Source organism: Bubalus kerabau, chromosome 1 (genome assembly GCF_029407905.1).
Source record: "Bubalus kerabau isolate K-KA32 ecotype Philippines breed swamp buffalo chromosome 1, PCC_UOA_SB_1v2, whole genome shotgun sequence".
NCBI lineage: Eukaryota > Metazoa > Chordata > Mammalia > Artiodactyla > Bovidae > Bubalus > Bubalus kerabau.
In genome coordinates this window covers 94,401,081-94,426,662 of record NC_073624.1, presented here as the reverse complement: position 1 = coordinate 94,426,662, position 25,582 = coordinate 94,401,081, and the positions used below count along the sequence as shown (strand labels likewise).

The following is a 25,582-nucleotide window of genomic DNA, read 5'->3' as shown; positions in this document are numbered from 1 at the left end:
GCATTTTTGTCTTCTCTATAATGCCTGGAACATTAAATACTATAAATACTCATTAAATACTATAAAATCTGTCAAATAGCTTTTAACACATGGCAGAGGGAACATGGCTTTAATGGACAACTATGTACTGACAATCAACAGAAATGCATGCATGTTTCATAGCATTACTATTGTGTACCCTCAAAAAATCTAATAGCACAGCACAGTCCTTAAATGAAGATTACTATGGAGGAGAGAAAAGCAAAGAACTACATTAAGTATTCCTTTGCCAACAGCATGAGTATTTCAGTGTTCTGGTCTTTGGTTTGAGGAAGAGTCTGAAGTCAGGGTCCCAGGACAAGCTAGGGCCTTCTGTTCCCTCGCAAGTGAAGGTCTGAGCCTCTCACTGGAGCAGCACAGTGACAGTTGAGTCCATCTGCGTTGATGGTATTTAGTTCTTGTTTATCATTTTCTAAGGGTAGTCTCTCAAGTGGTGGCACACCCAAGGACCCAAACCAAGAAGTGGAAAACACATCCCTGTGGAAGGGCAACGTTCAAACAAACCGTCAATCCCTGATCCTGCTTATTACTGGGGGACTTACGATAAGCTCAGGCAAATTCACTCTTCCCTTCTTGCAGGTCTTGCACAAAAGGGCTGGGGGACTGCTGCCCAGGAATGGGTCATGAGCCCTCACCTCCTGCCCAACCAGAAATGGCCATGCTGTCGATGACTGGAGTCAACCAAAGGCGGGTCATCCGTTACCAGAACTTTCCTTACTGAATGTCTATTGTTTGAAAGCCTGATTTGGGGTTCAAACTTGCGCCTGCCCTAATTATCTCATCTCAAAAACACCATTGTTAATGCTTTTCAAATAAAACCTTCTATTCGAAGGTCACCCATTCCAGATCTCTGCGTTCCTAAACAACTTGAAAGTTGACAAGTTTTGAGGGAATGAAACTGGGAGTCCAGGAAAGGAGAGGAAAGGGGGAGGAGCTAAAGGGAAGAGGTGTGGCCACCAGAAGGGCCCTGGTGTTCAGATTATTCACACAAGGTCCTTGTGAGTCAACTGGCCACAGCTGGTCAATGAGGGCTACCTCTGCCACAGGGTGGGACTGGCAGTAACGGGCTCCCAGACGGAGAAAGATTGTAGCAAGTGTCAACTCGGCATCTCTTTTTCAGGCTTTCTTTGGGTATCACTGGTTTCACTTGAGGAGATCTGGGACCCATCCTGGGGCATGGTGGAGGATCACAGGCTACTGAGTTGAGGCACAATGTTGCAATTATTGCCTTCAGTCAACAAAATGGATGATCAGCTCTATAACAAAACTATTGCTATTGCTATTGCTAAGTCACTTCAGTCGTGTCCGACTCTGTGCGACCCCACAGACGGCAGCCCACCAGGCTCCCCTGTCCCTGGGATTCTCCAGGCAAGAACACTGGAGTGGGTTGCCATTTCCTTCTCCAATGCATGAAAGTGAAAAGTAAAAGTGAAGTCGCTCAGTCGTGTCCGACCCTCAGCGACCCCATGGACTGCAGCCTTCCAGGCTCTTCCATCCATGGGATTTTCCAGGCAAGAGTACTGGAGTGGGGTGCCATTGCCTTCTCCTAACAAAACTAGTACAACTTATTTAAAATATTTAACTAACCTCTTCTGAAAATAGTAGGAAGGTTGGGGAGGAGGGAAGAGCATTTTAACCCTATCTTCAATGACACCAGAGCCCCCTAAAATGCTAAGCCCTCTTCAATAGACTTTCTCCCCACTTACATTTAGCCTAAGCATAACAATGACCTAACTGCACACATTCTGAAATCTTTTATCTGTGGAGAAAGACTTAGAATCCCAACTTTTTTTCCTTAATTCAAATAAATGTATGCTGCTGTGGAATGGACCTTCCTGCAGATGGTTTCAGGCGGGCTGCAGAAAGGTTCTATTTAGTAAACCAAACTGTGACTGTGCTACAGCAGAAACGCAGATGTCTTACAGAAAGCATTTGTCTGGATAAACCAAAATAATAAAATCCCCAGGCCAAGGAAGATGTTCATCCTCCTGGGCAGATGGGGGTGGCTTCACGGAACAGTGGCCAGGAACCCACAGATGAGAGCGGAGTGACGCAGTACCGCTCTGGCACCTAGTTTCCCTGAGCAGTCTTGCTCTGTGTGGGCCACTGCAACAGTTTAATGTTTGATCTCTGCATGTTTAAAAAATATCCTCTGGTTTGCTCTCCTGCACGTATTCAACATCTGAATTAAAGTGAGTTTTCTTGGTCTCGTTAAGTATAACAGACCTCTCTGATTACCACGGGACAACTATTACCATCAACAGCCAGTTGTCCATTTGATTTTAGGAAACTGACTATGTGTGTGCTCATGCACATACATGTGCCCACACACAAAAATTTTTTAAACCAAGAGAGACAGCAAAAAGGCACCAAAAGAGGAAGGCTTATTTCTCAGTTGGCAGGGTGACAGCACCTCGCACTGCTTGGATTTGGGTGGAGTATTGCCCAAGCAGGTAACAGCAGGGGTGGAGAAACTTCAGAAGAATTAGCTGATAGTCATCTATCATTGTACCTGGTTGTTATTTTAGCAGTGTTACAATAGGGGACCAGAGAGCATGGGCAGAGGGGTAGGGGATGAGGAGGAAAGCTTTGCTATCAGACAGAGGCTGCCAGTCCTTATGGGACTGGGCTGAGAACAACAAGGTGCAATAAGAGGAATCAGAATAGAAAGAAAAGCATTTCTTTTCCCAGGGTCATGCCAAATTCTGTTCCGTCCCCATTTCCAGGCCTACCGTCCCAGCTTCCAGCCCCTTCTCAGCTGCTTTCTCAGCGACTCCAAGGCCACGGTCCCCACCTGGCTCACGCCCCTATCCAGCACTCTCCCTGTCTGTGGCCTCTGCTTTTCAGTGAGTCTGTGGGTGACAATTCCCCTTCTTTGCACCTGGTGATTCTCCCTATTAAATCAACAGCCCAGAAAGCCGCCCCAAGTGCTACAGGTAAGCCAGGCCAAATGAGAATAGCCAATGTTAACATGGTCTGCGATGGCATGTTGTTGGGGGTGGGGCCAGTATTAATATGATGAGGCAGCTTAATGTGAGTCCCCTTCGCACAGGGCAGGTGCGGGGGAGAGAGAGTGGAGGATCAAGACAGCAGCTGCATCACAGAATTCGTGTTTGAATGATCTTCCCACCGTGTGATCAGTTCTAGCATGCTTCAACAGTTTCCACTGGCATGCAGAAGGATCAGCTGCTCTTAGTATCTTACCCTCATCCCTTCAAATCGTGATAAGGCTCTTAAGGGTCTCAAAGCTCTTAGGGTCCTAAGGGACTTTATGGCACCTAGTTCCGAGTAGCCCAGGGCATTAGCTATAAGGCTGACTAAAGAGACCTACACGGAAACAGAAGAGAAAAACAAAAACAAAAAAAAAGGAAACAAAAGATAAAACAGCAACAACAACAAAAAAGAAACAGAGGATCCAGAGTGTTAGAATAAAACCCCTAGCCCTGATTACACAGACTGGGCCCCGCCCCCCCGGAAGAGGAAGTGCGTTACACCAGCTGCCTACTTCAACTTGGACTCAAACGACCTGGAAGGAAAGGTGGTTGAGGCAGAAGAAAAAAACACAAAGGGAAGAGAACGTCGAGAGAGGGCAGAAGAACAAACATACAAACTGGCAAAGGGAAGAGGCTGAAGGGATAGGGGAATGAGGAAGTTCCATTGGAAGGAGAGGAGCCTGAACAGATCACAAAAACCTTACCCTCGCCCTTTACAGTCTCTGCAGGTCCCAGAAGTTCCCATTAAATTAAGCCAGACAAATTTAATGGTACCTATGGAAAAGAATACAGATAAATACACACACTCCACACAAGCTGCCCCTGCCTCAGCTCATTCACCACGGACTTCCAACAAGGACAAGCTCTCTTACTCCTGGTTGACAAGAAACCATTTGTTTGAGAATTGGATCAGTTACTACATCAACAAGGAAACGGATTCAGTAAGTACCACAGTAGGCTTTGCAGTTCCCAACAAGAAAAGGACCAAATGAAGAAACTTCTTGACAGAACTTTGGCTCCATGGGAACTCAAGTGACACTCTCACTTTTAACTGCAACAATCCTTCCATCTTTTTAACTAGAATCACAGCTCCTTCATGGTCATGAGAACTTGGGTAGGTCTGGACAACTGAATCCATATTTTCCCTTATAATTACCATACTTTCTCTCCACAAAGCCCCCAAAGAACTGGCCTCAGGTCTAACCTTTCTAGGAAAATCTTCTCTTATTCTTATCATCAGGATAACGGCTGGAAGGCTTCTTTGATAAATTTTTTATTTACAGATAAGGAAACTGAGACCCACACACAAGAATTTGCCCAGTATCAACACTGGCAGTTCTGCAGCCAGGATTAAAGGCCCAAACTCCTGATTCCCAGGCAGAACTCTTTCTTCCACAGACAAGTCAACACCCCCACTGGCTGGATGACAAAAACCCCAATAAAGGATTATGGTATCTGCACAATTTGGAGCTGCGTATATTGCCACACTGGGGAGAAGTAGTCTGGTGTCTAGGCCTGGAGTCACAGTCAGATGCTTTCCTGCTTTTACAGAGGCAAACCCACCTTATTCTACCAGAGCTCGCAGAGTGGCTATCCCACAGATCCCTTAACTACACGGAGGGCTGCCTGGGCCTAACCTGAGAGACACAGAGCTCTTCAGGGGGAAGATGACCGGAAATACCTTTAGTTAGACTGTTTGGGCTCTGGGTTTCTTAGAGAAGTATTTCCCTTATACTGCACCACAAGTCTGGGATAGGTTAAGATGCTCTCATCAACAATTCTTAAATTCCCTGTACTGGGAAGTAATGATTATAGGTTGGCTTAAACTGATGATATTTTAAAGCAAATTTAGAGGCAAAAAAAGGGAAACAATCCACAATTTGGTTCTTGGTTTCATTTGATGCTTTTAAACTCTAGCTGAGGGAATTCTCAAGATTCTGTATCTCTGAACTGTACAAAAAGTTTTTTTTTTTTAAAAAAACAAAGATATTTATAATTAAGCAGCAGGCTGGCAGGGGTAGAAGTAGCAGGTCAATGGCCTAGTGAGGGTCAGGGATGAGCAGGCTCAGAGGTTTCAGAGTTTAAAGCAGTGTGAACCTTTGGCTATGCCTGTCCTAATAATCCATGAGTGGAGATCTCTTCCCTGGAGGCCCAGGCAGTAGCCAAAGCAAGTCTGGAATGAACTGCTGCCCTATTCGGCTACTCAGGTTCTTTGAAGGGTAGATGGCTCAGAGTGTAATTTCTGTTCAAAACAACAACCTCAAAAGCTTTATCTAGAACAAAGCAGTACCAACCAATCATTTTCCCTCCATCCATCACTGACAGTAAGACTCCACATGGAGTTGTTTTTTGTCTACGACTGCCAGGCGCGTCCAACTCTCAACCCTGAAGCATCTAACACTGTTTCATATTCTTAAGTGAGACCTGAATGGGTACATCTGAAGGTAAGCTACTTCAACCAAATACTTGAGGTCAAAATACCCAAATCAATTCTGCATAACTATGCCAGGTAAAGATTACAGAAAACTAAGCTTCATATAAGGCTTTTTTCTGATGATAAATAGGCCCAAAGTGGGGAAAAGGGTGGAGGAAGTATAGATGCCAATTCAGAGGCTGGCTGTAAATGCTGCTGAGATAGTCTGCTATTCAACTGACCAATCTAACCAAGATCTCCTCCCAAGGCAGCATCGGCAAGCGTCCTATCTGGGTAGTTAATGGTAATTTTATAATCTGCTGAGTCTCCATGTTAAACACTCACTGGACATAATCAGAACACTGCTTAGAAGAATTAAGGAAAGAATAAAACCTGAAAAAAAAAAGGAACTGAGGGCAAGTAAAAATCCAGGCTATCTGTGGCTGCAGGCATAGAAGAAAAGGGAGACACAGCGTGACTTTTTTAAAATGACATGAACATTTCCAAATGCAGATTGTTTTCAGTAGTGAATTCAGGATGAGGTGAATGGTCTCTACAAGTTCCCATCCCTGGAACAGATATGCTGGCTAATCTCTGGATCTGCTGGGGGTAAATTTCCCTGGGAAAAGACGATGAAATTCTCTTCCAGGACACAATCTCCAGGGCAGCCAAGGACCTAGGCAGAAGAAAATGTTGTCTCCGGGAACTCATGTGGCTTATAAACAAAGAAAGTTAATCTTGGAAGTTGTCTAGATCATCTCCATGATTCTAAAAAGTACTCTTAGAGGCTCCAAGAGGCAATGAGGAAGAGTGAAAATCCATTAGAGGAACAAACAAGGTGATGGATAACAGGTTCCGGCATCGAGTCACTGGTGGATGAGACGGGAGGGAAGAGAGTCTCTCAGGGAGGCTGCTAAATGAGGACTGAAAATGTACACCGGCTGGATGTTCTAAACGCCAAAGGGACCAGACTTTTTATGTAAAAGAACAGCAAAGCCTCTGATGGTTCCAGCTGTCCAGGTGTCAGTCTAAGCCTTATTCTCCATCCATAACTCGCGCAGCGCAGCCAGGGCACGGACTGGAGCTGCCACCCCTGCCCCCACTCTGGCACACTCTGCTTCCCCACACCTGGCAGGAGGTTTTGTGCTGTGGGTGTTGAATAAACATTTGATACATGAAGAATAAAGGCACTGCTCTGCCTGACAGAAAACTGAGAGTCCTAGGAGAGACCTGTTCCCAGAATGCGGGATTTCCACAAGCCTGGAATCAGGCAAGAGTGGCCTGGACGGCCAAGGTGAGCTTCCCAAGGGTCAGGGCCATACCTCCCTGTCCCCTGTGACTCCCTATGGCTCCTGGGACAATTCCACATGGAGAATGGTATTTTGTTTATTTCTGTTTACTAGTTACTGGTCCAGAAGTGTTTCAGGAGCCAGAGTCAGGTCTCATGGCAATGGAAGAATCCAGCAACTCCCCAAAGTTAGGGGGATTTAAGGATTATTGTCAGCGGGCTCCATGTCTTTCTCATGTCTTTCGCTTCCCTGTCACTTAGTATAAAGAGTGCTGAAAGTATTTGCTAAATACATAGCGACCTGCAGAACGGTTAATTCTTCTATAATAGCAGCGGAATGTGGGGTACTTGATTGCCCACCGAGAGGGAAGAGGAGGGGAGTGGCACAGGTTAGGGTGAACAGGAGGCAGGTCAAGGTGGGGAAGGTCTGTGCTGAATCGCAGCTTCCCTAGGGCTGCTGGAAGTTTGGGAGTGGACGTAACCATCTGAGTTTCTGGTACGTCTAGATGACAAGGGGCCCCTAGGTCTCCCGCGAGGGTCCACCTGACTCTAAGCTGTCCTGAGGCGTCACAGTGAAATAAGGCTCCAGGGAACTTCCACTGTCCTGTAGAAAGAGATCTGGCCTGTGTCACCTCAGGTCTCTGGGTTTGATCCCATCTGTGGGAGGAGGCAGAGGCCCTTCCGTCACAAGGGGCTGCCACCTCTGGCTAGAGGCGCTCATGCCGGCCACCCCGGGGCAAGACCTCCCTGGTTCACTCTAAGGGCAGTGACCTCCTCACCTCACTGGAGCAGAGTGACAGCTCTCGGAAGGAGTCGAGGATGCTGTGCTGGGAAAGGAGTGCATTAACCCAGCAGAGACCACCCTGGTGCGGAGTGCCTGGTGTCTCTGACTTCTGTGCTGCTTCGTGCCAGCCCAGAGGGGCTCCGTAGGCAGTTCACCAATGAAACCTATTTTAAAAGGACCAACCCAGCTGCCAAACACCCCCCTTCTCCACCCTCAGAAGGAAGTGAAGCCACCTTCGGCCCTGCTCCTGAAATTCCCATTTGTTCTCATTCAAATGCCGATTTGACTAGAGGAAAAAAGCTTCAGTGATCAGACAGAATAAGAAGCACTCATCATGGTTAGAAAGCCCAATAAGGAACAGTTCCTGGTGGAGTGAGAAATAGTTATAGGTGACGTGGCTTCAGCCTGAAAAATAACACAGCAGGTAAGGACCTCTGAGCCATGGAGATGGTCTTGAAACCTGGAGAAAAAAAGGATTTTTTAAGTTTGATCACCACTGTGGAAACAGCCATGTGTGGGGAGGAGTGGGAGTCGGGGGAGGGTTTCTTTTGGGTTCTTTCCTCTCCTTGACAGATTTGTTCGGATGAGTCTGGTATGAAGACTTGAGATGGATGGGAGTGTACCTGGGCATGGTCAGCAGGAGAGTCTACTTAGATCCCACCCACCCGCCCCGTCCTCAGCCCCCTCCTGGCAGCGGCAGGACAACACTGTTGGGCTGGGGCCAGAACCTTCCTGTTCCCGGTCTAATAACAAAGCTTGGACACCAGTGATTCCTCTTCCCATTCCTAATCCCAGAAACTTCTAGGTGAAACCACTAATGAACTGGTGACTTAGGCCCTGGAGCAAATGCGGGGGCTTCAGCATCGCTTCCCAAGTCACCACCTGAGTGCTCCAAAGGGAACTTTACCCAAACCTCCTATCGGCCTACCCCCTGGGCCCCCGGCAACACCAGCCAGTAGAGGAAGGACAGTCCCTGTCTTTGTTTTCCTGCTGGCAGCGGAGGGAAGGAGAAAGCAGGACACGTACGGCCACGATGAGGAAGTCCAGCCAGCACCAGGCATTGGTGAAGAACTTGACGAAGCCGTAGGCTGTCCACTTGAGCAACATCTCCAGGATGAAGATGTAGGTGAAGACTTTATCAGCGTACTCCAGGATGGTACGGATGGTCTTCCTCTGCTCGATGTAGATGTCCTCAAAGGCCTGGAAGAGAGGCAGCAGCTGCCTATAGTGCCTACAGGGAAACGAGCAACACGGAAGTACCACCCCCACCCCCGCAACCCCCGGCAGCCTTCCCACCTGTGCTGGCGGGTCATCAGCTCCCCATCTCCCTTCACTCTGTCCCTTGCTACACATGGCTTTTCTTTGTAAAAAACTTTTCTTGAGATGTAATTTTCATACCTCATAATTCAGCTACTTAAAGTTTACAGAGCAATAGCTCTTAATGCATTCAGAGTCATATATTCATCACCACAGTCGAATTTAGAATATTTTCATTACCCTCTAAAGAAACCCCACACCCTCCAGCTGTCACCCTCTAGTTTCCCAATCTTCTCCTAGTCCTGGCAACCACCAATCTGCTTTCTGTCTCCAGAGACCAGCTCCTTCTGGACATTTTGTATAAACTGAATCATATAACATGTGGTCCTTTGTGAATCAGGGGTATTAGGGAAGTAAGGGAAGTTGCTTTGAATGAGGCAAGCTAAGCAGTGAAGATACTTGGTCATTCGTATTCTTATCCTGATGAAAAGGGGGCCTTGGGCTCAAGAGGGATCATGCTGAGGTCTAGGATGAAGATACAGACAAGTGTGAATTCTAATCCCCAGGATTAAAACACCAGCCTGAAGCACTGGAGTAGATCGTTACTCTTGGTCTACAGCCAGGCTGTGTTGTTAGAGAAACTGGGCTCAGGCCACCCAGTCTTTCCTGCTGGTCCCTATATCCCTGCCCAGTCAATCCCCCAGCAGATTCTCCCCAGACCTCACCAGGGCACCACTGCTGAGTAGAATCATGAAGATGATGAAGGTCTCGAACCAGTTGTGCTCCACGATGAGGAAGCAGGTTTTCCGCAGGATCCACCAAGACTTGCCCAGTCCCTCCTCAATGTTGACCTGGCAGCACTTAAATCTCTGGACACAACCTGGCACCGGCGGGAGAGGCAGATCAGACTGCGGGCCGTGCCCCGCCCGGACGCGCCCGGGCCCCCCAGGTGCCGCCCCACCACACAGCACAACGCGAGTTCAGCAGCTGACTCAGAATCTGACTCAGAAGTGGAGAGGGTGGTGGGGCTGAAGCTATGCTGCCGGGCAGCCAGGGCAAGGCCCTCTGGTGATGGGAAGATATCCTATAAAGAAGCAGTGAGCGGGAGGAGAAGAGGGTAGTCAGGAGGCAGACACGGTGGAAGTCTTGGGGCTGATGTCGAGAAAAATGGACAAAGAAAAGTTTGAGAATAAAAACTTGTTACAGCTGAGCATCCAATGGGGAAAATGGTATCAGCCTCCCTGAAATTGATGAGGCGGGGAACAAAGTTCCTGCAGATACCCACAGAACCCCCTTCTTCCCGGCCAACCACGGACCCTAGCATAAACGTTGTCTGCAAGCCATGCAAGTGCTACATGCCATCCGCTCTCCTGGCCCCCTTTCACCTTCCGTGAAGCAGGCATCTGGATCCAAGTACTCCTCAGGCTGTTCCACAGGGACTTCTTCTACTTCTGGTTTGATGTCAATGGTGCTTCCTTCAGAGGAGCTGGTGTCGTCCAGTTTCTAGATACATAAGGAGAAAGGAGAGCAGCACTGCTATAGCAGCACGTCTGCTCTATGCTGACTACACTGCCTTTGGTACTGATGACGCAGCAGCTACAATTCAGGCTAGAAACTCATCATCATGCAATTCACCATGGGCTGACAATTATCACCGGGCCTGCAGAACCTGTCAGGAGGGCGTACAACATCACAGCCTGCTCGCGGATGACGGGGGTCCACCCTAAGCAGAAGGTGCCTATAGCTGGTCTCAGTGGTACAGCTCAGACAGATTGATGGCAGGGAAGTACTCAAGGGTTTCCTCCAGCCCCTGATACAGATGACTCAGAAGCAAGAGGGAACATCTCAGGAATCTAGCTCGTCTGGGGGTGGGTAGAATTGGTTCTCAAAGTTGAAAGTAAAGTGAAAGTCCCTCAGTTTTGTCCAACTCTTTGCGACCCCATGGACTGTAGCCTGCCAGGCTCCTCTGTCCACAGAATTCTCCAGGCCAGAATACTGGAGTGGGTGGCCATTCCCTTCTCCAGGGGATCTTCCCAACCCAGGGATTGAATCCAGTTCTCCTGCACCGCAGGCGGATTCTTTACTGTCTGAGTCGTCAGGGAAGCCCAAAAGTTCAAAGTTGAGAGTTGGCTATTCCAAAATCTCTCTGCCAGGCCCATGGCTGGACCAGTCCCAAGGCTGATCATTTGTTCCTACACAGGATCAAGACAGGTTTCTCAGCTGGGACCTTACATCTTTGCTGCCTTCAGGATCCGACTCGCTGCTGACGTCCTCGGTGTTTAGGTTCTCAAAATCGGACTCGCCCACGGCGATGGGCACTCGCACGGTCAGGTTAGGATTGTTGATGAAGGACATGTGGTCCTCGTCGATGATGTACTTCTCCACGCTGCTGCCGATGCCGCTGGTGGTGCCATTGCCATTCTTCTGGAAGTCACCGTTCCGGTGGATGTCGGCGCCGGTGTGGTTGGCGATGCAGTTGGCTTTCTTCTCGTACAGCTCATCCAGAGGTTTCACTTCATCGGCCTCGCGATGCTTGAAATGGGCCTGCATGAAGGCATGCACTTTCAGTTTGATCCACGCCACGCCCTTCTTGATCCGGATCACGGAGATTTGCAGGTTGTTCATTTCTCCATCATCGTCTGTGGCTGCCAGGTTGTCAGCACTGAAGGAGCTCAGAAGCAAGGCCAGAAACAGGTTCAGTACCTGCACCAGGAGCATTAGGAAAATGGCGAGTGAATGGAGAATGGTGTTGGGTACAGTTATCCACTCAACTAGGGCTGTAAACTGCAAGCTCACAGGCTTACGTAAAAGACTCGAGAGTTTCTACTGTGCTGTGTTTGACTCACGTAGTGTTTTAAGTGCTCATGTCACTATGTGGACATTTTGTTTGGTTTTGGTTGTAATACAAGGAGTTTAGTATTCCTTTTTTTGGTTCTTTTATAGTGCTATTCACATATATATGTACTTCAAAACATATTGCTTTTCTTATAATCAGAACAAGCAAAGGTTGTACCCATTTTGGGAGAAAATTCTCCAAAAATACAAACAAATACAAAAATACAAAAAATACAAAAAGGTGGGCATGGATTATTGAGAAGGATCAAAGAATGCCTAGACACCACATGTTCTTCAGCAGCAGGTGTCCTGGAGGACCCAGGTTAGAAAAAAACTAGGCTTGGAGAACCAGACTTTCATATAACAAATCTAGAAGGTGGAACTGAAATATATTCCATGTTATCCTATTTTAAGAATTCATTTTCTTTGTTTTCCTAACATTTATCAAAATTAAGTAGCTCTAGCAAGAGGGTGATGGTGACTTTTGGGTTCTATATCTAAGTGTCAGGCCATTAGAAACAAGTTTCGTTTATTTTTCTTTTCTCTTTTCTTAACCACACTGGGCATTAAGATTAATTTATTTTTATTAAGACTTACTTTTGAAAAGTGGGAGAGATGTTCACTTCTTGATTTACACTTGGCCCTTACTTTGTCATACTTCTGAAGAAGAGTAAGGCTTACATTTTAAGTGGAAATAATCATATGTACAAGGTGGGAGAAACAGAAACAATATATGAACTCTACGTATCTGGGTTACCTTGGCCATTTGCAGCATTAGAGGAATACAGTCAGTTAAATGGGGGTCAGTTGATGAGGGCTTTGAAGGCCAGGCTGAGATATTTGAATTTTAATTGGATCCACTATTGGTCCTTGAGCAAAGGAGTCACAGATGATGACAGAGATTTGAGAAAGTCAATTCCTACTAGGTTCACATGTGGTAGGCTGGGAGGAGGGGTTGGGAGTTAGGAGGCTGTTCCTTGCATGAGTTGATAAGGGTCTGGATCAGGCTATAGGAACCTCAAACCTTGGCAAGCAGAAGAATCTCCTGGACTGGGATACTTGTTAAAAACGAGCATCTCCTTGGTCTCACCAGAAAGATTCTGATTCAATACATCTGGTATAGGTCCTGGGACTTGGCCTTTTTTAATGAGTGAAACTCAAGGTGACTGTAACGAAGGTGGTCTTCCTCAGACTTTTAGAAATACCAGATGGGTTGCAGAAATGGAAAGGAAGGGGCAGATCTCGGAAATACTACAAAGAAAGATGCATATATAGAAATGCTAAGAAGAAAGATATGAGAGACATCAGATATTTACCTGGAATGGAGAGAAAAGTCAGAAGAGACCGACAGATTCCTACAGATGACATGGGCAGAAGGACTGAGCCAGGGGGGACTGGGAAAAGTGTCATCACAGGCAGGAATAGCAATGGATTTTGTCGTGTGCTCAGGTGTCTGCAGCCAGTCATGGGAGGATGTCCCTGAGACTACCGAGGACAGGAGACCAGAGCAATGGGCGGTCAGGGCTGGCGATGCTGACTCTACAATGGATAAGAGCTGTAGGCAGCAGCTGTCTTCACCGAAGGAGTGGGAAGACTGGAGGGATCAGGACTGAGGGGAAGATGGCTGGGAATGGAGAATGGGAGTGACTAAGAAACATTACACTGCCTGTTTTTATAGGTCCAATGAAAGACTAGGGTGGGCAAGGCTGGTTCAGAGGTTGATGAGTAGGAATGCCCTACTGGCATATACTTCTCTATGGCAGAAAAAGGAAGAGAACCACTCTCGGTGAGTTTATAAGGGGTCATCTGAGTGTGTCTTCTTCTAATCCTCCTTCTTGTACACTTGCAGGCGGGCTCTGGCCTGATTTGAAAGATGAGTGCTTCTCAAACTATAATGTGTATGTGGATCACCTCGGAATCATGTTAAAAATGCAGATACTAAAAAAAAAAAAAAAAAAAAATTGCAGATACTGATTGTGGGGAGTGGCCTAGGATTCTGACTCTCTAGTACACCTTTGAATGTTCTCACTGCTGCTAGTCCTCGGATGACACTTTGAGAAACAAGGTGTTAATTTCTGTTGGTGAACATTCTATTTCCAGAGGCAAGTGACAGCAGGTGGACAGAGTGAAGCAAGGAAGTGATTTGAAATTTATAAACATCAGATAAAATCCTGGGATGGCTTAGATCCATGGTTCCCAAAGGAGGGCAATTTTGCCCCCTGAGGACAGTTGGTAATGTCTGGAGACATCTTTGGTTTTTACAACTTGGGCTGGGGGTCACTACTGGCCAGTAAAGAGCAGATGCCAGGGATACTGCAAACACCTTACAATACACAGGACAGTTCCACAACAAATAATTATCCAGCCCCAAAGATCAGGCTGAGAAGTTCTGAGGTTTTTTTAATAGTAGAAAGACCACAGACTTTGAAATCAAGGATATAATACAAGCCCTGACGTTTATTAGCTGCAGGACTTTGGAAAAGTGCCTTAACTTTGCTGAATTTTGTTTCCACAATTATGAAAAGGTTGACAGGCTATGAGGCTCATGACCCACTAGGCCTCTGAAAACAGCAGTCTCTTTTCCTTTGTACCTTAGGGTTCTTGGGCCAAGAAAGAATAAAGACCAACAGAGACATGGAAGGACTAAGTAGACTGGGCTTCTGGGTCAAGGGTAAAATGCTCAGAGCAAAGAACAAAAAGATGTACAAGTTAGTACTAACCACCAAGTTGCCAATAACCATGACCATCATGAAGACAATGAGGCACATGGCCTGGCCAGCCACCTCCATGCAGTCCCACATGGTCTCGATCCATTCCCCGCACAACACTCGAAAGACAATGAGGAAAGAATGGAAAAAGTCATGCATGTGCCAGCGAGGGAGTTCACAGTCCTGGTTGATCTTGCAGACACATTCTTTGTAGCTCTTTCCAAAGAGCTGCATCCCCACCACAGCAAAGATGAAGACAATAATGGCCAGCACAAGGGTCAGGTTGCCCAGGGCACCCACTGAATTTCCAATAATCTTGATCAGCATGTTCAGGGTGGGCCAGGATTTGGCCAATTTGAAGACTCGGAGCTACGGAAAAGAAACCCAAACAAAACCCAAATGAAATTCAATTAATTTAATCTCATCACATGGCTACAATAAAAACATACAAAATTAGTAAGATCATTACAAATACTGAGCACCCTTGGGAAATTCTCAGGGTTTTCTAACAGTATCTTAAAACTGAAAGAAACTGAGGAACAGATAAAGGAAAACTAATTAACTGCAAAATAAGTGAAAGATTTTGAACTAAGAACCAAGAATACTGCTTCTAGTCCCTGAATTAGTCTCTAGGTCAATCCACCTTTTAAAAATCCATACATGAACATATCTTTTTCCTACTGATTTTCCCTTGACTTCTCAGCAGTCATATTAAGGAAAATGTGATTTGTAGTGAACCGGAAGATCAGCTTGGTAAGGACAGTGAGAATAAATCATCTGTCTCTTTAAAAAAGCAAGCATTTAAAAATTCTACATATCTCTCTTTTTGCCTGCCAATAAATAGGTAATGGTTGATATGAAACTTTGTGACATGCTTGGACTAACTGGGAGGAAAAGCAGTTTCCAAGGGGCAGTTCTAATATAGCAAAAGCCTTATGAAAAGGGACTACACTGATATTAATTCAGAGGACAGAACTTTTGGTATCTGTTAATCAGAAAATTTCTGTATTCTGTGATGAATGATTATAAGGTCTTGGCTAGCCAGCTGAGAATTATAATGAACAAAGCCCATGAACAGAGATCACCATCATATGTCTTAAGTTAATAACTACACATGTAGTAGTATGTGTAAAAGGATGTAACAGGAATTCTCGTAGAAGGCAACCATGTTGATTTGGACATTTTTTTTCCCCTACTGAAAATCTGAGTTTTGTCTGAGAGTTCAAGATTTACCAGGTGATGCTCTGTATGTAACCTGGGTCTCTCACAGTTTTCCACCATTCTGACTGGCTGTTAATGTATTCAGAGTATTAGTGATAATGCTTCTATCACTTAATTCTTCATCTTATCTTCTAAATAACAAGAACTACTCTCAAAAAGTCTACTGTTGGCTGGATCCTAACCAAAGACCAGTAAGCAGAGGTTCCAGAAATGTGACAGATGTTATTTGTGACTTGGATTGAATGAGATTTCTGTTTTATAAACAGTTTCATTCTAATCCAATTCTCTTTCTTAGATAAGCTGAATATCCTTAAATCCTTTCAGTTGTCAGTGCTTAGGTATTTTCCCAATAAGAGAAACAAATTTAAGCCATTTCTGATGCTCTGTCTGAGTGGGATACCCTCAAGGTAACTCAGCTTCTCAAGGGACTCAATCAGGACATCACTCATGCCTATGCTTCATCGGAAGCTATTCTGAGGATATTGTTAACTATTAATACGTTCAGAGGCATTTTAGTAATTTGAACACTAATTTCTTCAAATACATTAAAAAAATCCTTCTTAGCTAAAGATCTGTGTTCAACAACTAATTTCAATATAACTTAAAAAAACATTATTTTATTCTCATTTTCTGGAAGGGGTCACCATGATAGAAGAAATGAGCCATCTTTGGAAAAGGGAGAAATATTTGCCATTTCAGGGAGATGTTCAGATAAAGAAATGGGCTCACGAGCAAATTCAAATCAGACCTCAGAATAGCTCTTGTGAATCCTTCTTCATCTTTTATATTAACCATTATTTTCTGAGGAACTTCATAAAATTGATTTATGTTTGTTGACTGATTAAAAAAAACCTACTTTCTAGATTAGGTAATCAACAGAAAAGTTTTTCAATATTTTAGTTGATAAACCAATAAACAGTCAACTGAAACTGGGAGGAGGATACAGCTAAGAATTTTGTAAAATCATCAGATTAACTTATACAAAATTCTTCCTAGTAGCTACAAGACAGGAAATGTAAAAAAGAAATTGGAGAAATATGGAATACCAATCGGAAAGATCGCAGCACCGAAAGCCCCTCCACGTCTGCTAGACTCAGTTCCATTAAACTGAGGGAGACAATAAATCCATCAAAAATGTTCCAACCTTCTTGGAAATAATAGTAGGGATCCATGGCTATGAGCTTCAGGAACATTTCCGCTGTGAAAATTCCAGTGAAAACCTAAAGAGGGGGAAGGCAGGGGTAAGAAAAAGAAATAATAGAAAGAAAACACCTCTATCATTATCTTTGAATATGGCAAGTCCAAGAAGCCACAAGCATCAGCCTTCACTAAATTCTGCTTCTGAGGACATCAATACCTGGATGTCCCCTGACAACTCTACCCGATGCAGGAAAGTCTTATTTTCCTCTTGAATGAAGAGGAAACGTTCCCATCTTTGTTGCTGGAACTACCCAATTCATATTGTTCAAGAGGGCAGTTAAAAAATCATTCTAAGCAATCAGGAATATCACACAAGTGATTCATAAAGGGTCAGCAGTCATTTGAATGTGTATGCCACATTTGGGATATTGGCCAAAAAAAAAAAATCACTCATTGTGTTTTAATTATATTAGAAAAATACAGCATTATTCCTGATTTAACATTATGTGTCTCCTTGACTGTAGACATATACTACAGAGCTTCTTCTTTTAAATGGTAAAAGCAACAGAAGAACATTGCTTAAAGTGTGCAAAATATTAGAGAAATAGTCTCACTGCCTTGCATACAATTATTATTTTAATGTACTCCTTTTTTTTCAAATGCATAAAAATATTTTGTCAGAGTTTAAAACCACAGACTCCATAATATCTTGGCTTTTCACTTATCTTGATTTATCATGACTCATTTCACTTGACACACTTTTTTCACTATCATGACTCCATTCATGTTGCAACACAGTCTTCCTAGCTCCCACTTTCATTGCTTGTATAATATTCTATTGGTTAAATACATCCTCAAAGAATTTTCTCATTGTTTGAGTCTCTGTTGGTGCTTCCTTTGGATTTTTTCAATATGATAATCAAGGATGTAACCATTGTTCTAGATTTGGAGCTTACTGGGTACGAGAACGATTTCTTCCCTCTGTTGCCTGACTCACTCCCACCTTTCTGCCTTTCAGAGCACCGTGTGTTTCCCCAGTGCCTTCTGTATCCTGAGGGCCTTAGTAGCATAACATGTAGGCAGAAAGCAAAATCCCATGACCACCAGTTTTGACAAGATCAATACTCTCATTCTAGGCTAACCACGTAATATCTATTACTGAATATCCTGTTTTTAGAGGAGAGGACTTTATATGCATCAGATTTAAAATTCATAATAAGTTAATAATTGTAACCACTTGGCTACCAAGTTTACATATGAAGGGGCTTGAGAAAATCTTCAGAGATATGGTCTGAGGTCAGAATTTAAAATAGTGAAAAATACTTAGATTATACTTGTGGTTTGGAAATACACTGAATTAATGCACACCAAAAACAAAACACAATGACTTGATGAAAATAAAACAAAATGGATAAGTGGTTTGGAAATTTTTGGTTTCCATATACATTTCTAAGCTTTCCCCATCCTGGGTCGGGAAGATCTGCTAGTGAAGGGATAGGCTAGCCACTCCAGTATTCTTGGGCTCCCCTTATGGCTCAGCTGGTAAAAAATCCACCTGCAATGCAGGAGACTTGGGTTTGATTCCTGGGTTGGGAAGATCCCCTGCAGAAGGGAAAGGTTACACACTCCAATATTTTGGCCTAGAGAATTCCATGGACTGTATAGTCCATGGGGTGGCAAAGAGTCAGACATGACTGAGTGACTTTCACTTCCCAGGTGGCTCAGTGGTAAAGAACCTGCTCGTCAATGCAAGAGACGCAGGTTTGATCCTTGGGTCGCGAAAATCCGCTGGAGAAGGAAATGGCAACCCATTCCAGTATTCTTGCCTGGAGAATCCCATGGACAGAGAAGCCTGGTGGGCTACAGTCCACAGGGTTGCAAAGAGTTGAACACAGTTAGACAACTGAGCACACTCGTATGCACTTTTTTAAACTGGCCTGCATCGGCTCTGACAGCCACACCAAGCTGCCCTCCTGCACAGATGCCCTGCTTGGGTCCCGGCACCTGACACCAAACCCCCCTCCATGCAGATGGGGCTTTAGAACCGGATCTTTTGAGGGGAAGGAGTATGGAAGGAAGTGCAAAAGGTTCACCTGACACCTAAGTTTAATTTCTGAGATTCTGACCAAAAAAGGAAAAACAAGAAGTTGTTTTTTCCTCCTTCATCAAGTACACGTGAATGTTATGGTTTCTTAAGTGCAGCTTAAACTTAAGTTTTCAGCCGAAAGGAATCCTTTTCATATTGTCATTTTTCTTCCTCTATGTCCCTGTAGTCTCTTATGTATACCTCTTTTTAAAGGGAGAGAGGACTCCATGCCCCTTGAAAGGGTCTTGGGGACCCCAGGGATCCCTGGCTATACCGATAGCAGCTGCACTAGAACATCAATTCTGAGGTGAATATTGGATGACATTCACAAGAGTGACGTTTATATACAGTTGTTGATGGCATCAAAGGGATAACCTTGAATTTGCTTTTCTCCACTTTTCAAAACAGCCAACAGCTACAAATTTATATTTACCCAAACTCCAAACAAGGGCAGCCCACTGTGTGGGCTGAAGGCATGAAGCAACATGCCTCTGTCACAGGCATTTCTTTTTTTTTCTTTTTTAATGTTTATTTATTTATTTATTTGGCTGTGCCAGGTCTTAGCTGCAGCATGCAGGGTATCTTTTTTTCTTTTTTTTAGTTGCGGCATGCAGAATCTAGTTCACTGCCTGACTAAAGGATTGTACCAGGACTCCCTGCGTTGGGAGTGTGAAGTCTTGGCCGCAGAACCACCAGGGAAGTCCCTATCACAGGTGTTTCTACCAGGCCTCTGGAGGCCCAGCCTCCCGTTAAAAGGCCGCACCACAGAACTGCGTCTTCTCTCAGGAACCAGAATTCCCACAGGATAGCTGTTCTGAGGTTCATCACCCTGCGCTATTACTGAGCACTTTCTGTGCATTCACCAAGAGCCAACGGGACAGCAGATTCAGTTTCCACTTAGTGTGAGTTAAGTGGGTTAATGTTTCTATGTAGAGAAACCTTCGTTGGGCTGACACTAAGGGCAGCAGAGACTGGACAGTCAGTGCCTGAACAGGGCCAGGAATGGTGCCCCAGCATGGGGTGTCCAAGCCCAAGCAGGATGTAGACAGCTTCTGGGTGGGGAAGCCTGGGATGGGGTGAGGAGGAGTCCTTGCAGGGGAAGGCCCACTCTGAGGTGTCTGAGTTCAAGTGGCAGGAAAAATAAGGCTGTGTGGGGGCCACCTGGCCAGGGAGAATGGGGCCTGAGAAGCGTGAGGAGGGGTCCAAGCAGAGGACACGGGGACTCAGGGTCTGACCAGGGGGAGGGGACCCCCATGTTGCAAGAGGTAACAGTGGCTTTTTCTTTTTTTTAATGAAATAATATACTAAGGATAGTGGCAACCAGGTTTCTTTTTGTTGGAGAAGGAGTTATAAACATAGAAAGAAGAAAAACAGAATGAGTCCTGTAATGCTAGGTTAGAATAAGTGGTGAGCCCTGTACAGAGAGGGCCCAGCTGTGTGTATTGCTCCAAAAGATGCTGACTTGTAAATGTCAATCTCCAATAAAACAATCAAGAGTTGCTTGAAAAATGGCAGATTTCAGGCCTGAGACAGGAAAAAAAATATAAAAGTTAGCCTGAAATATTTCTGAGAAAACAAGGAGGCAATGAGGACATGTTGAGAGGACATGTTGAAAGGACATGAACGCTACCTTGCAGGGACTCCCACTGCCAGATCAGGAATGGTTTACACATCTACGCACAGGATAATAATGGGTTAAAACCCATTGAATAAAACGGAAAACCGGGAGTCCACACAGATATAATAAAGGAACAAATCAAAAGTTTGATGAAAAGCAGGAAATTTAGATAGTTTCAAAGTGTATTTCTCATGAACACTTATTAATTATAAACAGAATAAGAGTAACTGTACACGGCAGAACCTCCTCAATCAAGTGACCAAGGGACCAAGGGAAGAAATGGGACACGTGGAAATCACGTGCCACCTGGTAGACGCAATGAGAAAACAACAGCCTCACCTGGGCAACAGTCTTGCCAAATGCATGGCCTGAGTCTAATCAGGAGGAGGCATCAGACAAAGCCAGATCGAGGGAATTCTACAAAATAATTGGACAGTCATCTTCACAGGTATCAAGATCATAGAAGTTAAAGAAAGACTGAGGAGCTCTCTCAGGATGAAGAAGGTTAAAGAGATATGATAGCTAAACTCAAGAGTAACTCTGGAATGTCATTTGTTTGGGTATAAAGACATTATTGGGCTTACAAGCAAAATTTGAATGGGCCTGAGAATTTGATGGTAATGTACATAGTGATTTCCTGATGTTGGCAGTTATATCATGGTTCTGTAGGAGAATGTACTTGTTTATAAAAGTACACTACAGGGACTTCCCCAGTAGTCCAGTGGCTGAGACTCTGTGCTCCCAGTGCAGGGGGCCCAGGTCTGACCCCTGGTCAGGGAACTAGACCCCTCAACTGAAGAAACAAAAAAAAAGATCCTGCATGCTGCAACACAGACTGATGATCTTAGGCGCTGCAACTAAGATCTGGCCCAGCCAAAGACACAATAGATAAATAAATAAAAATAAATAAATAATTTTTAAAAACCACACATTACAGTATTCAGGGGTGACAGGCTTCATCAGCAACTTATTCTCAAAAGATAGTTTTTTACACCGCACTTGAAACTTTTCTGGAAGACTGAGACTGTTTAAAAAACTACCTATAAACTCACTATTGTGTTCAAATGGTTACCAAAACAACAACAACAAAAAGGCAGGAAAAGAATGATTACATTTACCTACTAAACAATACGAAAGTCACGTAGCCTCCCTGGCTTCAATTCCCTCTATAAACACGGGGGCTGGACGGAACTATCTTTATGCTTCCTCCTACTACGAAAAGTTTTTCTTAGGGAGAGGCTGGAAGAGACAGGGATTGCTAATTTATAGAATGCTGTTCTTATCTTCCCTCAAAAACATCCAAGAACACACACAACAGGGTACATCTGTGTACAAACACAGCCCAATTCACTGTCCCAGCTGTGGAAAAAGCCTCTCTGTCTACCAGAGAAGGCCCTAGTCTGCCTCACGAGCTAGCTCATCCATCTTTTCTCGTTGTTGTTCTCTTACTCTCAGGTTCAGGCAAAGGCTGTATCCACGTCTCCACGTCTTTGAAAATTCTCCTACTGAACTACATGTACACAGTTCCTAGGTATGGAGAGTACTTTCCACTATTTCCAAAACTTCTGTACGGGTTCTCGTTTTACCCTGTCAAATACTGATGACATGGTATTACTCTCAGTTTATAGATGCAAAACATTTCTGGACAGAAATCAATGGCTTTTTAACAGCTAATATGTCCACACTAGTAAAGTAATGCTCAAAATTCTCCAAGCCAGGCTTCAGCAGTACATGAACCGTGAACTTCCAGATGTTCAAGCTGGTTTTAGAAAAGGCAGAGGAACCAAAGATCAAATTGCCAACATCTGCTGGATCATAGAAAAGGCAAAAGAGTTCCAGAAAAACATCTACTTCTGCTTTATTGACTATGCCAAAGCCTTTGACTGTGTGGATCACAATAAACTGTGGAAAATTCTGAAAGAGATGGGAATACCAGACCACCTGACCTGCCTCTTGAGAAACCTATATGCAGGTCAGGAAGCAACAGTTAGAACTGGACATGGAACAACAGACAGGTTCCAAATAGGAAAAGGAGTATGTCAAGGCTGTATATTGTCACCCTGCTTATTTAACTTATATGCAGAGTACATCATGAGAAACGCTGGGCTGGAAGAAGTACAAGCTGGAATCAAGACTTTCGGGAGAAATATCAATCACCTCAGATATGCAGATGACACCACCCTTATGGCAGAAAGTGAAGAAGAACTAAAGAGCCTCTTGATGAAAGTGAAAGAGGAGAGTGAAAAAGTTGGCTTAAAGCTTAACAGTCAGAAAACTAAGATCATGGCATCTGGACGGTCCCATCACTTCATGGCAGATAGATGGGGAAACAGTGGAAACAGTGGCTGACCTTATTTTTTGGGGGTCCAAAATCACTAGAGATGGTGACTGCAGCCATGAAATTAAAAGACGCTTACTCCTTGGAAGGAAAGTTATGACCAACCTAGACAGCATATTAAAAAGCAGAGATATTACTTTGTCAACAAAGGTGTGTCTAGTCAAGGCTATGGTTTTTCCAGTAGTCATGTATGGATGTGAGAGATGGACTATAAAGAAAGCTGAGCACCAAAGAATTGATGCCTTTGAACTGTGGTATTGGAGAAGACTCGAGATCCAACCAGTCCATCCTAAAGGAGAGCAGTCCTGGGTGTTCACTGGAAGGACTGATGTTGAAGCTGAAACTCCAGTACTCTGGCCACCTGATGTTGGGAAAGATTGAAGGCAGGAGAAGAAGGGTACGACAGAGGATGAGATGGTTGGATGGCATCACCGACTCAATGGACATGAGTTTGGGTAGACTCCGGGAGTTGGTGATGGACAGGGAGGCCTGGTGTGCTGCAGTTCATAGGGTCGCAAAGAGTTAGACACGACTGAGTGACTGAACTGACTAAATATGTCCAAACCAGAGCTCCTGATTTTAAACTCCACCCCCAGTCATCCCCATTTCCCCCTTGGTTACCCACTGCCCCCAGTCTAGATACCCTTCCTGATATCTCTCCCTCCCCCTGAGTCCAAAGTATCCTGGACCATTCACTGCTCTCTGCCTCCACTGCTCCTCGTACATTACTTCTCCCTTGAAGACTCTGCCCCTGGAGTGCTCTCCCATTTTAGAGCTTGGACTGGTTGGCTTGGCTCCCTGAACATTAGCTGTTGACCTCCTTTCTCCCTTTCCTTCATTGATGATTCTGAGCAAAGTTGTCTGAATGCTCACAACTCTAATTTTGGTGTGACCCTAAATCTCTAGGTTTTCTTTTTTTTTTTTCCTAGGTTTTCAAGAAGGAAAAAATGATGTTGTTTCCTGGCCCAGTCTGAGGCAATTCTGTTCGTAGTAAGTAAAAAGGCCTCTCAAAATCCCTTGAAAATCAAGGACCGATTCTGCCAAAAGCAAGTAAAAGCAAAGACTTTAGGGAAAAAAAAAAAAAACTATAGAAAACACCCCACCACTATCAATAACAAAGTTGATCAAGTAATATCTCTCATTACATAACCATTGGGCAATAACATAAAGAGTATATCTATATGATGCTGTTGATTGGCTCCAAAATGCTGCTTCATGGCCAAGCCCCAGAAGTCAGTCAATCACACAGCGAGCTGACCCTCGGGCACCTTTCAGAGCAGGTTAACAGATGTCCTGGGTAGTCTATGGGGGTGTCCTGCTTCAAGACTACAGGTATTTCACTGAACTGCCCATCACAGTGGTGGCTGGAAGTGCATCACTGACTCAGTCACGGACATCGGAACGATTACAGCAGCATCTTGGATATGTACTAGGGAGTACAATCAGCTGTGGCAACAAACCAGGTAAGGGATCCCTTTTGCCATGTATGTATTCTAGAATTAGAAGTCAAAATGATATTACTATTATAATGCACTGATAGAGTATTAAGACTTAAGGTAGAAACTCTGTGTGTGTATGAGAGAAAGAGAGAGAGGGAGAGAGAGAAACAATTACCAAGCAGTGATCATGCACAAATTACATGGTAACAACTAGAATGGTATGCCTATGGTGCAATTTCTAAGGAGTAGTGAGGCCAGATGACCTAGAGGATTCTTTCCAATTAATTTTTTACTATCAAAATTTAATCAACTCCTGATTTTTATACTAAAGAAGATAATCCCCAAATCACAACTACTTGACTTCTGAATACTCTGTATAATCTATTTTTTTTAAAAACTGCATACTTATCATCTGAATAATATAAATTAAATTTATGACTTGAGCCAACATTAAAATAAATTTGGCTCAGAACAACTAATGGTTAGAAACTGGCTGATAGCTCAGAAGTTGGACTGGGTGGGGAGACCAGCGTAGAATTTAAAATTTCCTGTAGATAGTCCCCATCTGAATAATGAAGATATGACAGTGTGGGAAAATTTATCATTATATGTAACATACTAAAAGACCTCCGCTATTCTGCGGTGGTTGTTACTGAAGGTGAAAGGGGTAGTGATTTGCTGGAGTCATACAGAATTAAAAGTGAGAAGCAGAAAGAGAAAGACATCCGCAAGTCCTTGGCTGAGGTTGCTGAAACCAACCCACTGCACCATGCCTCCCATTCTGTCACCGGGGTTGGATGCCTGCCAAGAGCTCCTAAATGACGTCTTCAAAGTTCTGCAGAAAGAGAAAACAGCCAAGGGATCACAACAGCTAGCAGAAGCGGCTGGGGCTGCAGCATATGTGGGAGCATTTGTCTTCCAATTAACTATTACTTTCTTTTTGACTAAACTCCAGTTCTCAGTATCAGAAAAAAAATATTACCCACAGGCAAAACCTGTTCAGATGGTGAAATCCGGAGGCTGTGCTCCATCTTACCAGATTTCCTACAGCCAAGACGTGTTCAAACTGTGGCGTCATAGGATGGTGCTCCATTGCCATAAACAGGGTGTTAAGGACGATGCAGATGGTGATGGCCAGATCCACGAAAGGGTCCATAACAATCAAGTTCACAATCTCCTTCAGCTTTATCCAGTAGGGGTGACATTCCCAGATGAGGAAAGTGTTGGCAAATTTATACCAGCATGGCGGGCACTTCCTCTGAGACTCTTCCAGCTCTGTAGTAAGTCAAGAACAAAGGGAGCCCCTCAGTCTTGGGAAGGAAATGAAAGGGTTAGGCTTGGCTGGTCTCACTGTTATCGACACAAGAAGGAAGGTGGCTGGGGAGTGCTAACTCTCCTGAGAGCTTCCCTCAGTTTTCCTTCT

The 25,582-nt window shown here is 44.5% G+C and overlaps 1 protein-coding gene across 3 annotated transcripts in view; it reads right to left on the bottom strand.

Annotated features, from left to right (window-relative positions):
• The window catches only part of SCN8A (sodium voltage-gated channel alpha subunit 8), a 197,150-nt gene that overhangs the window by 16,260 nt on the left and 155,308 nt on the right, over positions 1-25,582 (bottom strand). For 2 of the 3 annotated variants that reach the window (XM_055583749.1, XM_055583753.1), the window contains exons 15-21: positions 25,196-25,434; positions 16,585-16,758; positions 14,330-14,686; positions 11,007-11,477; positions 10,160-10,277; positions 9,500-9,654; positions 8,544-8,717 (exon numbers count right to left, since the gene is read on the bottom strand). In XM_055583749.1, coding sequence (XP_055439724.1) covers positions 8,544-8,717; positions 9,500-9,654; positions 10,160-10,277; positions 11,007-11,477; positions 14,330-14,686; positions 16,585-16,758; positions 25,196-25,434 — 1,688 coding nt within the window. Of the gene's footprint in view, positions 1-3,243; positions 3,367-8,543; positions 8,718-9,499; positions 9,655-10,159; positions 10,278-11,006; positions 11,478-14,329; positions 14,687-16,584; positions 16,759-25,195; positions 25,435-25,582 lie in introns of all 3 variants that reach the window. The other variant, XM_055583758.1, reaches the window with a different exon arrangement.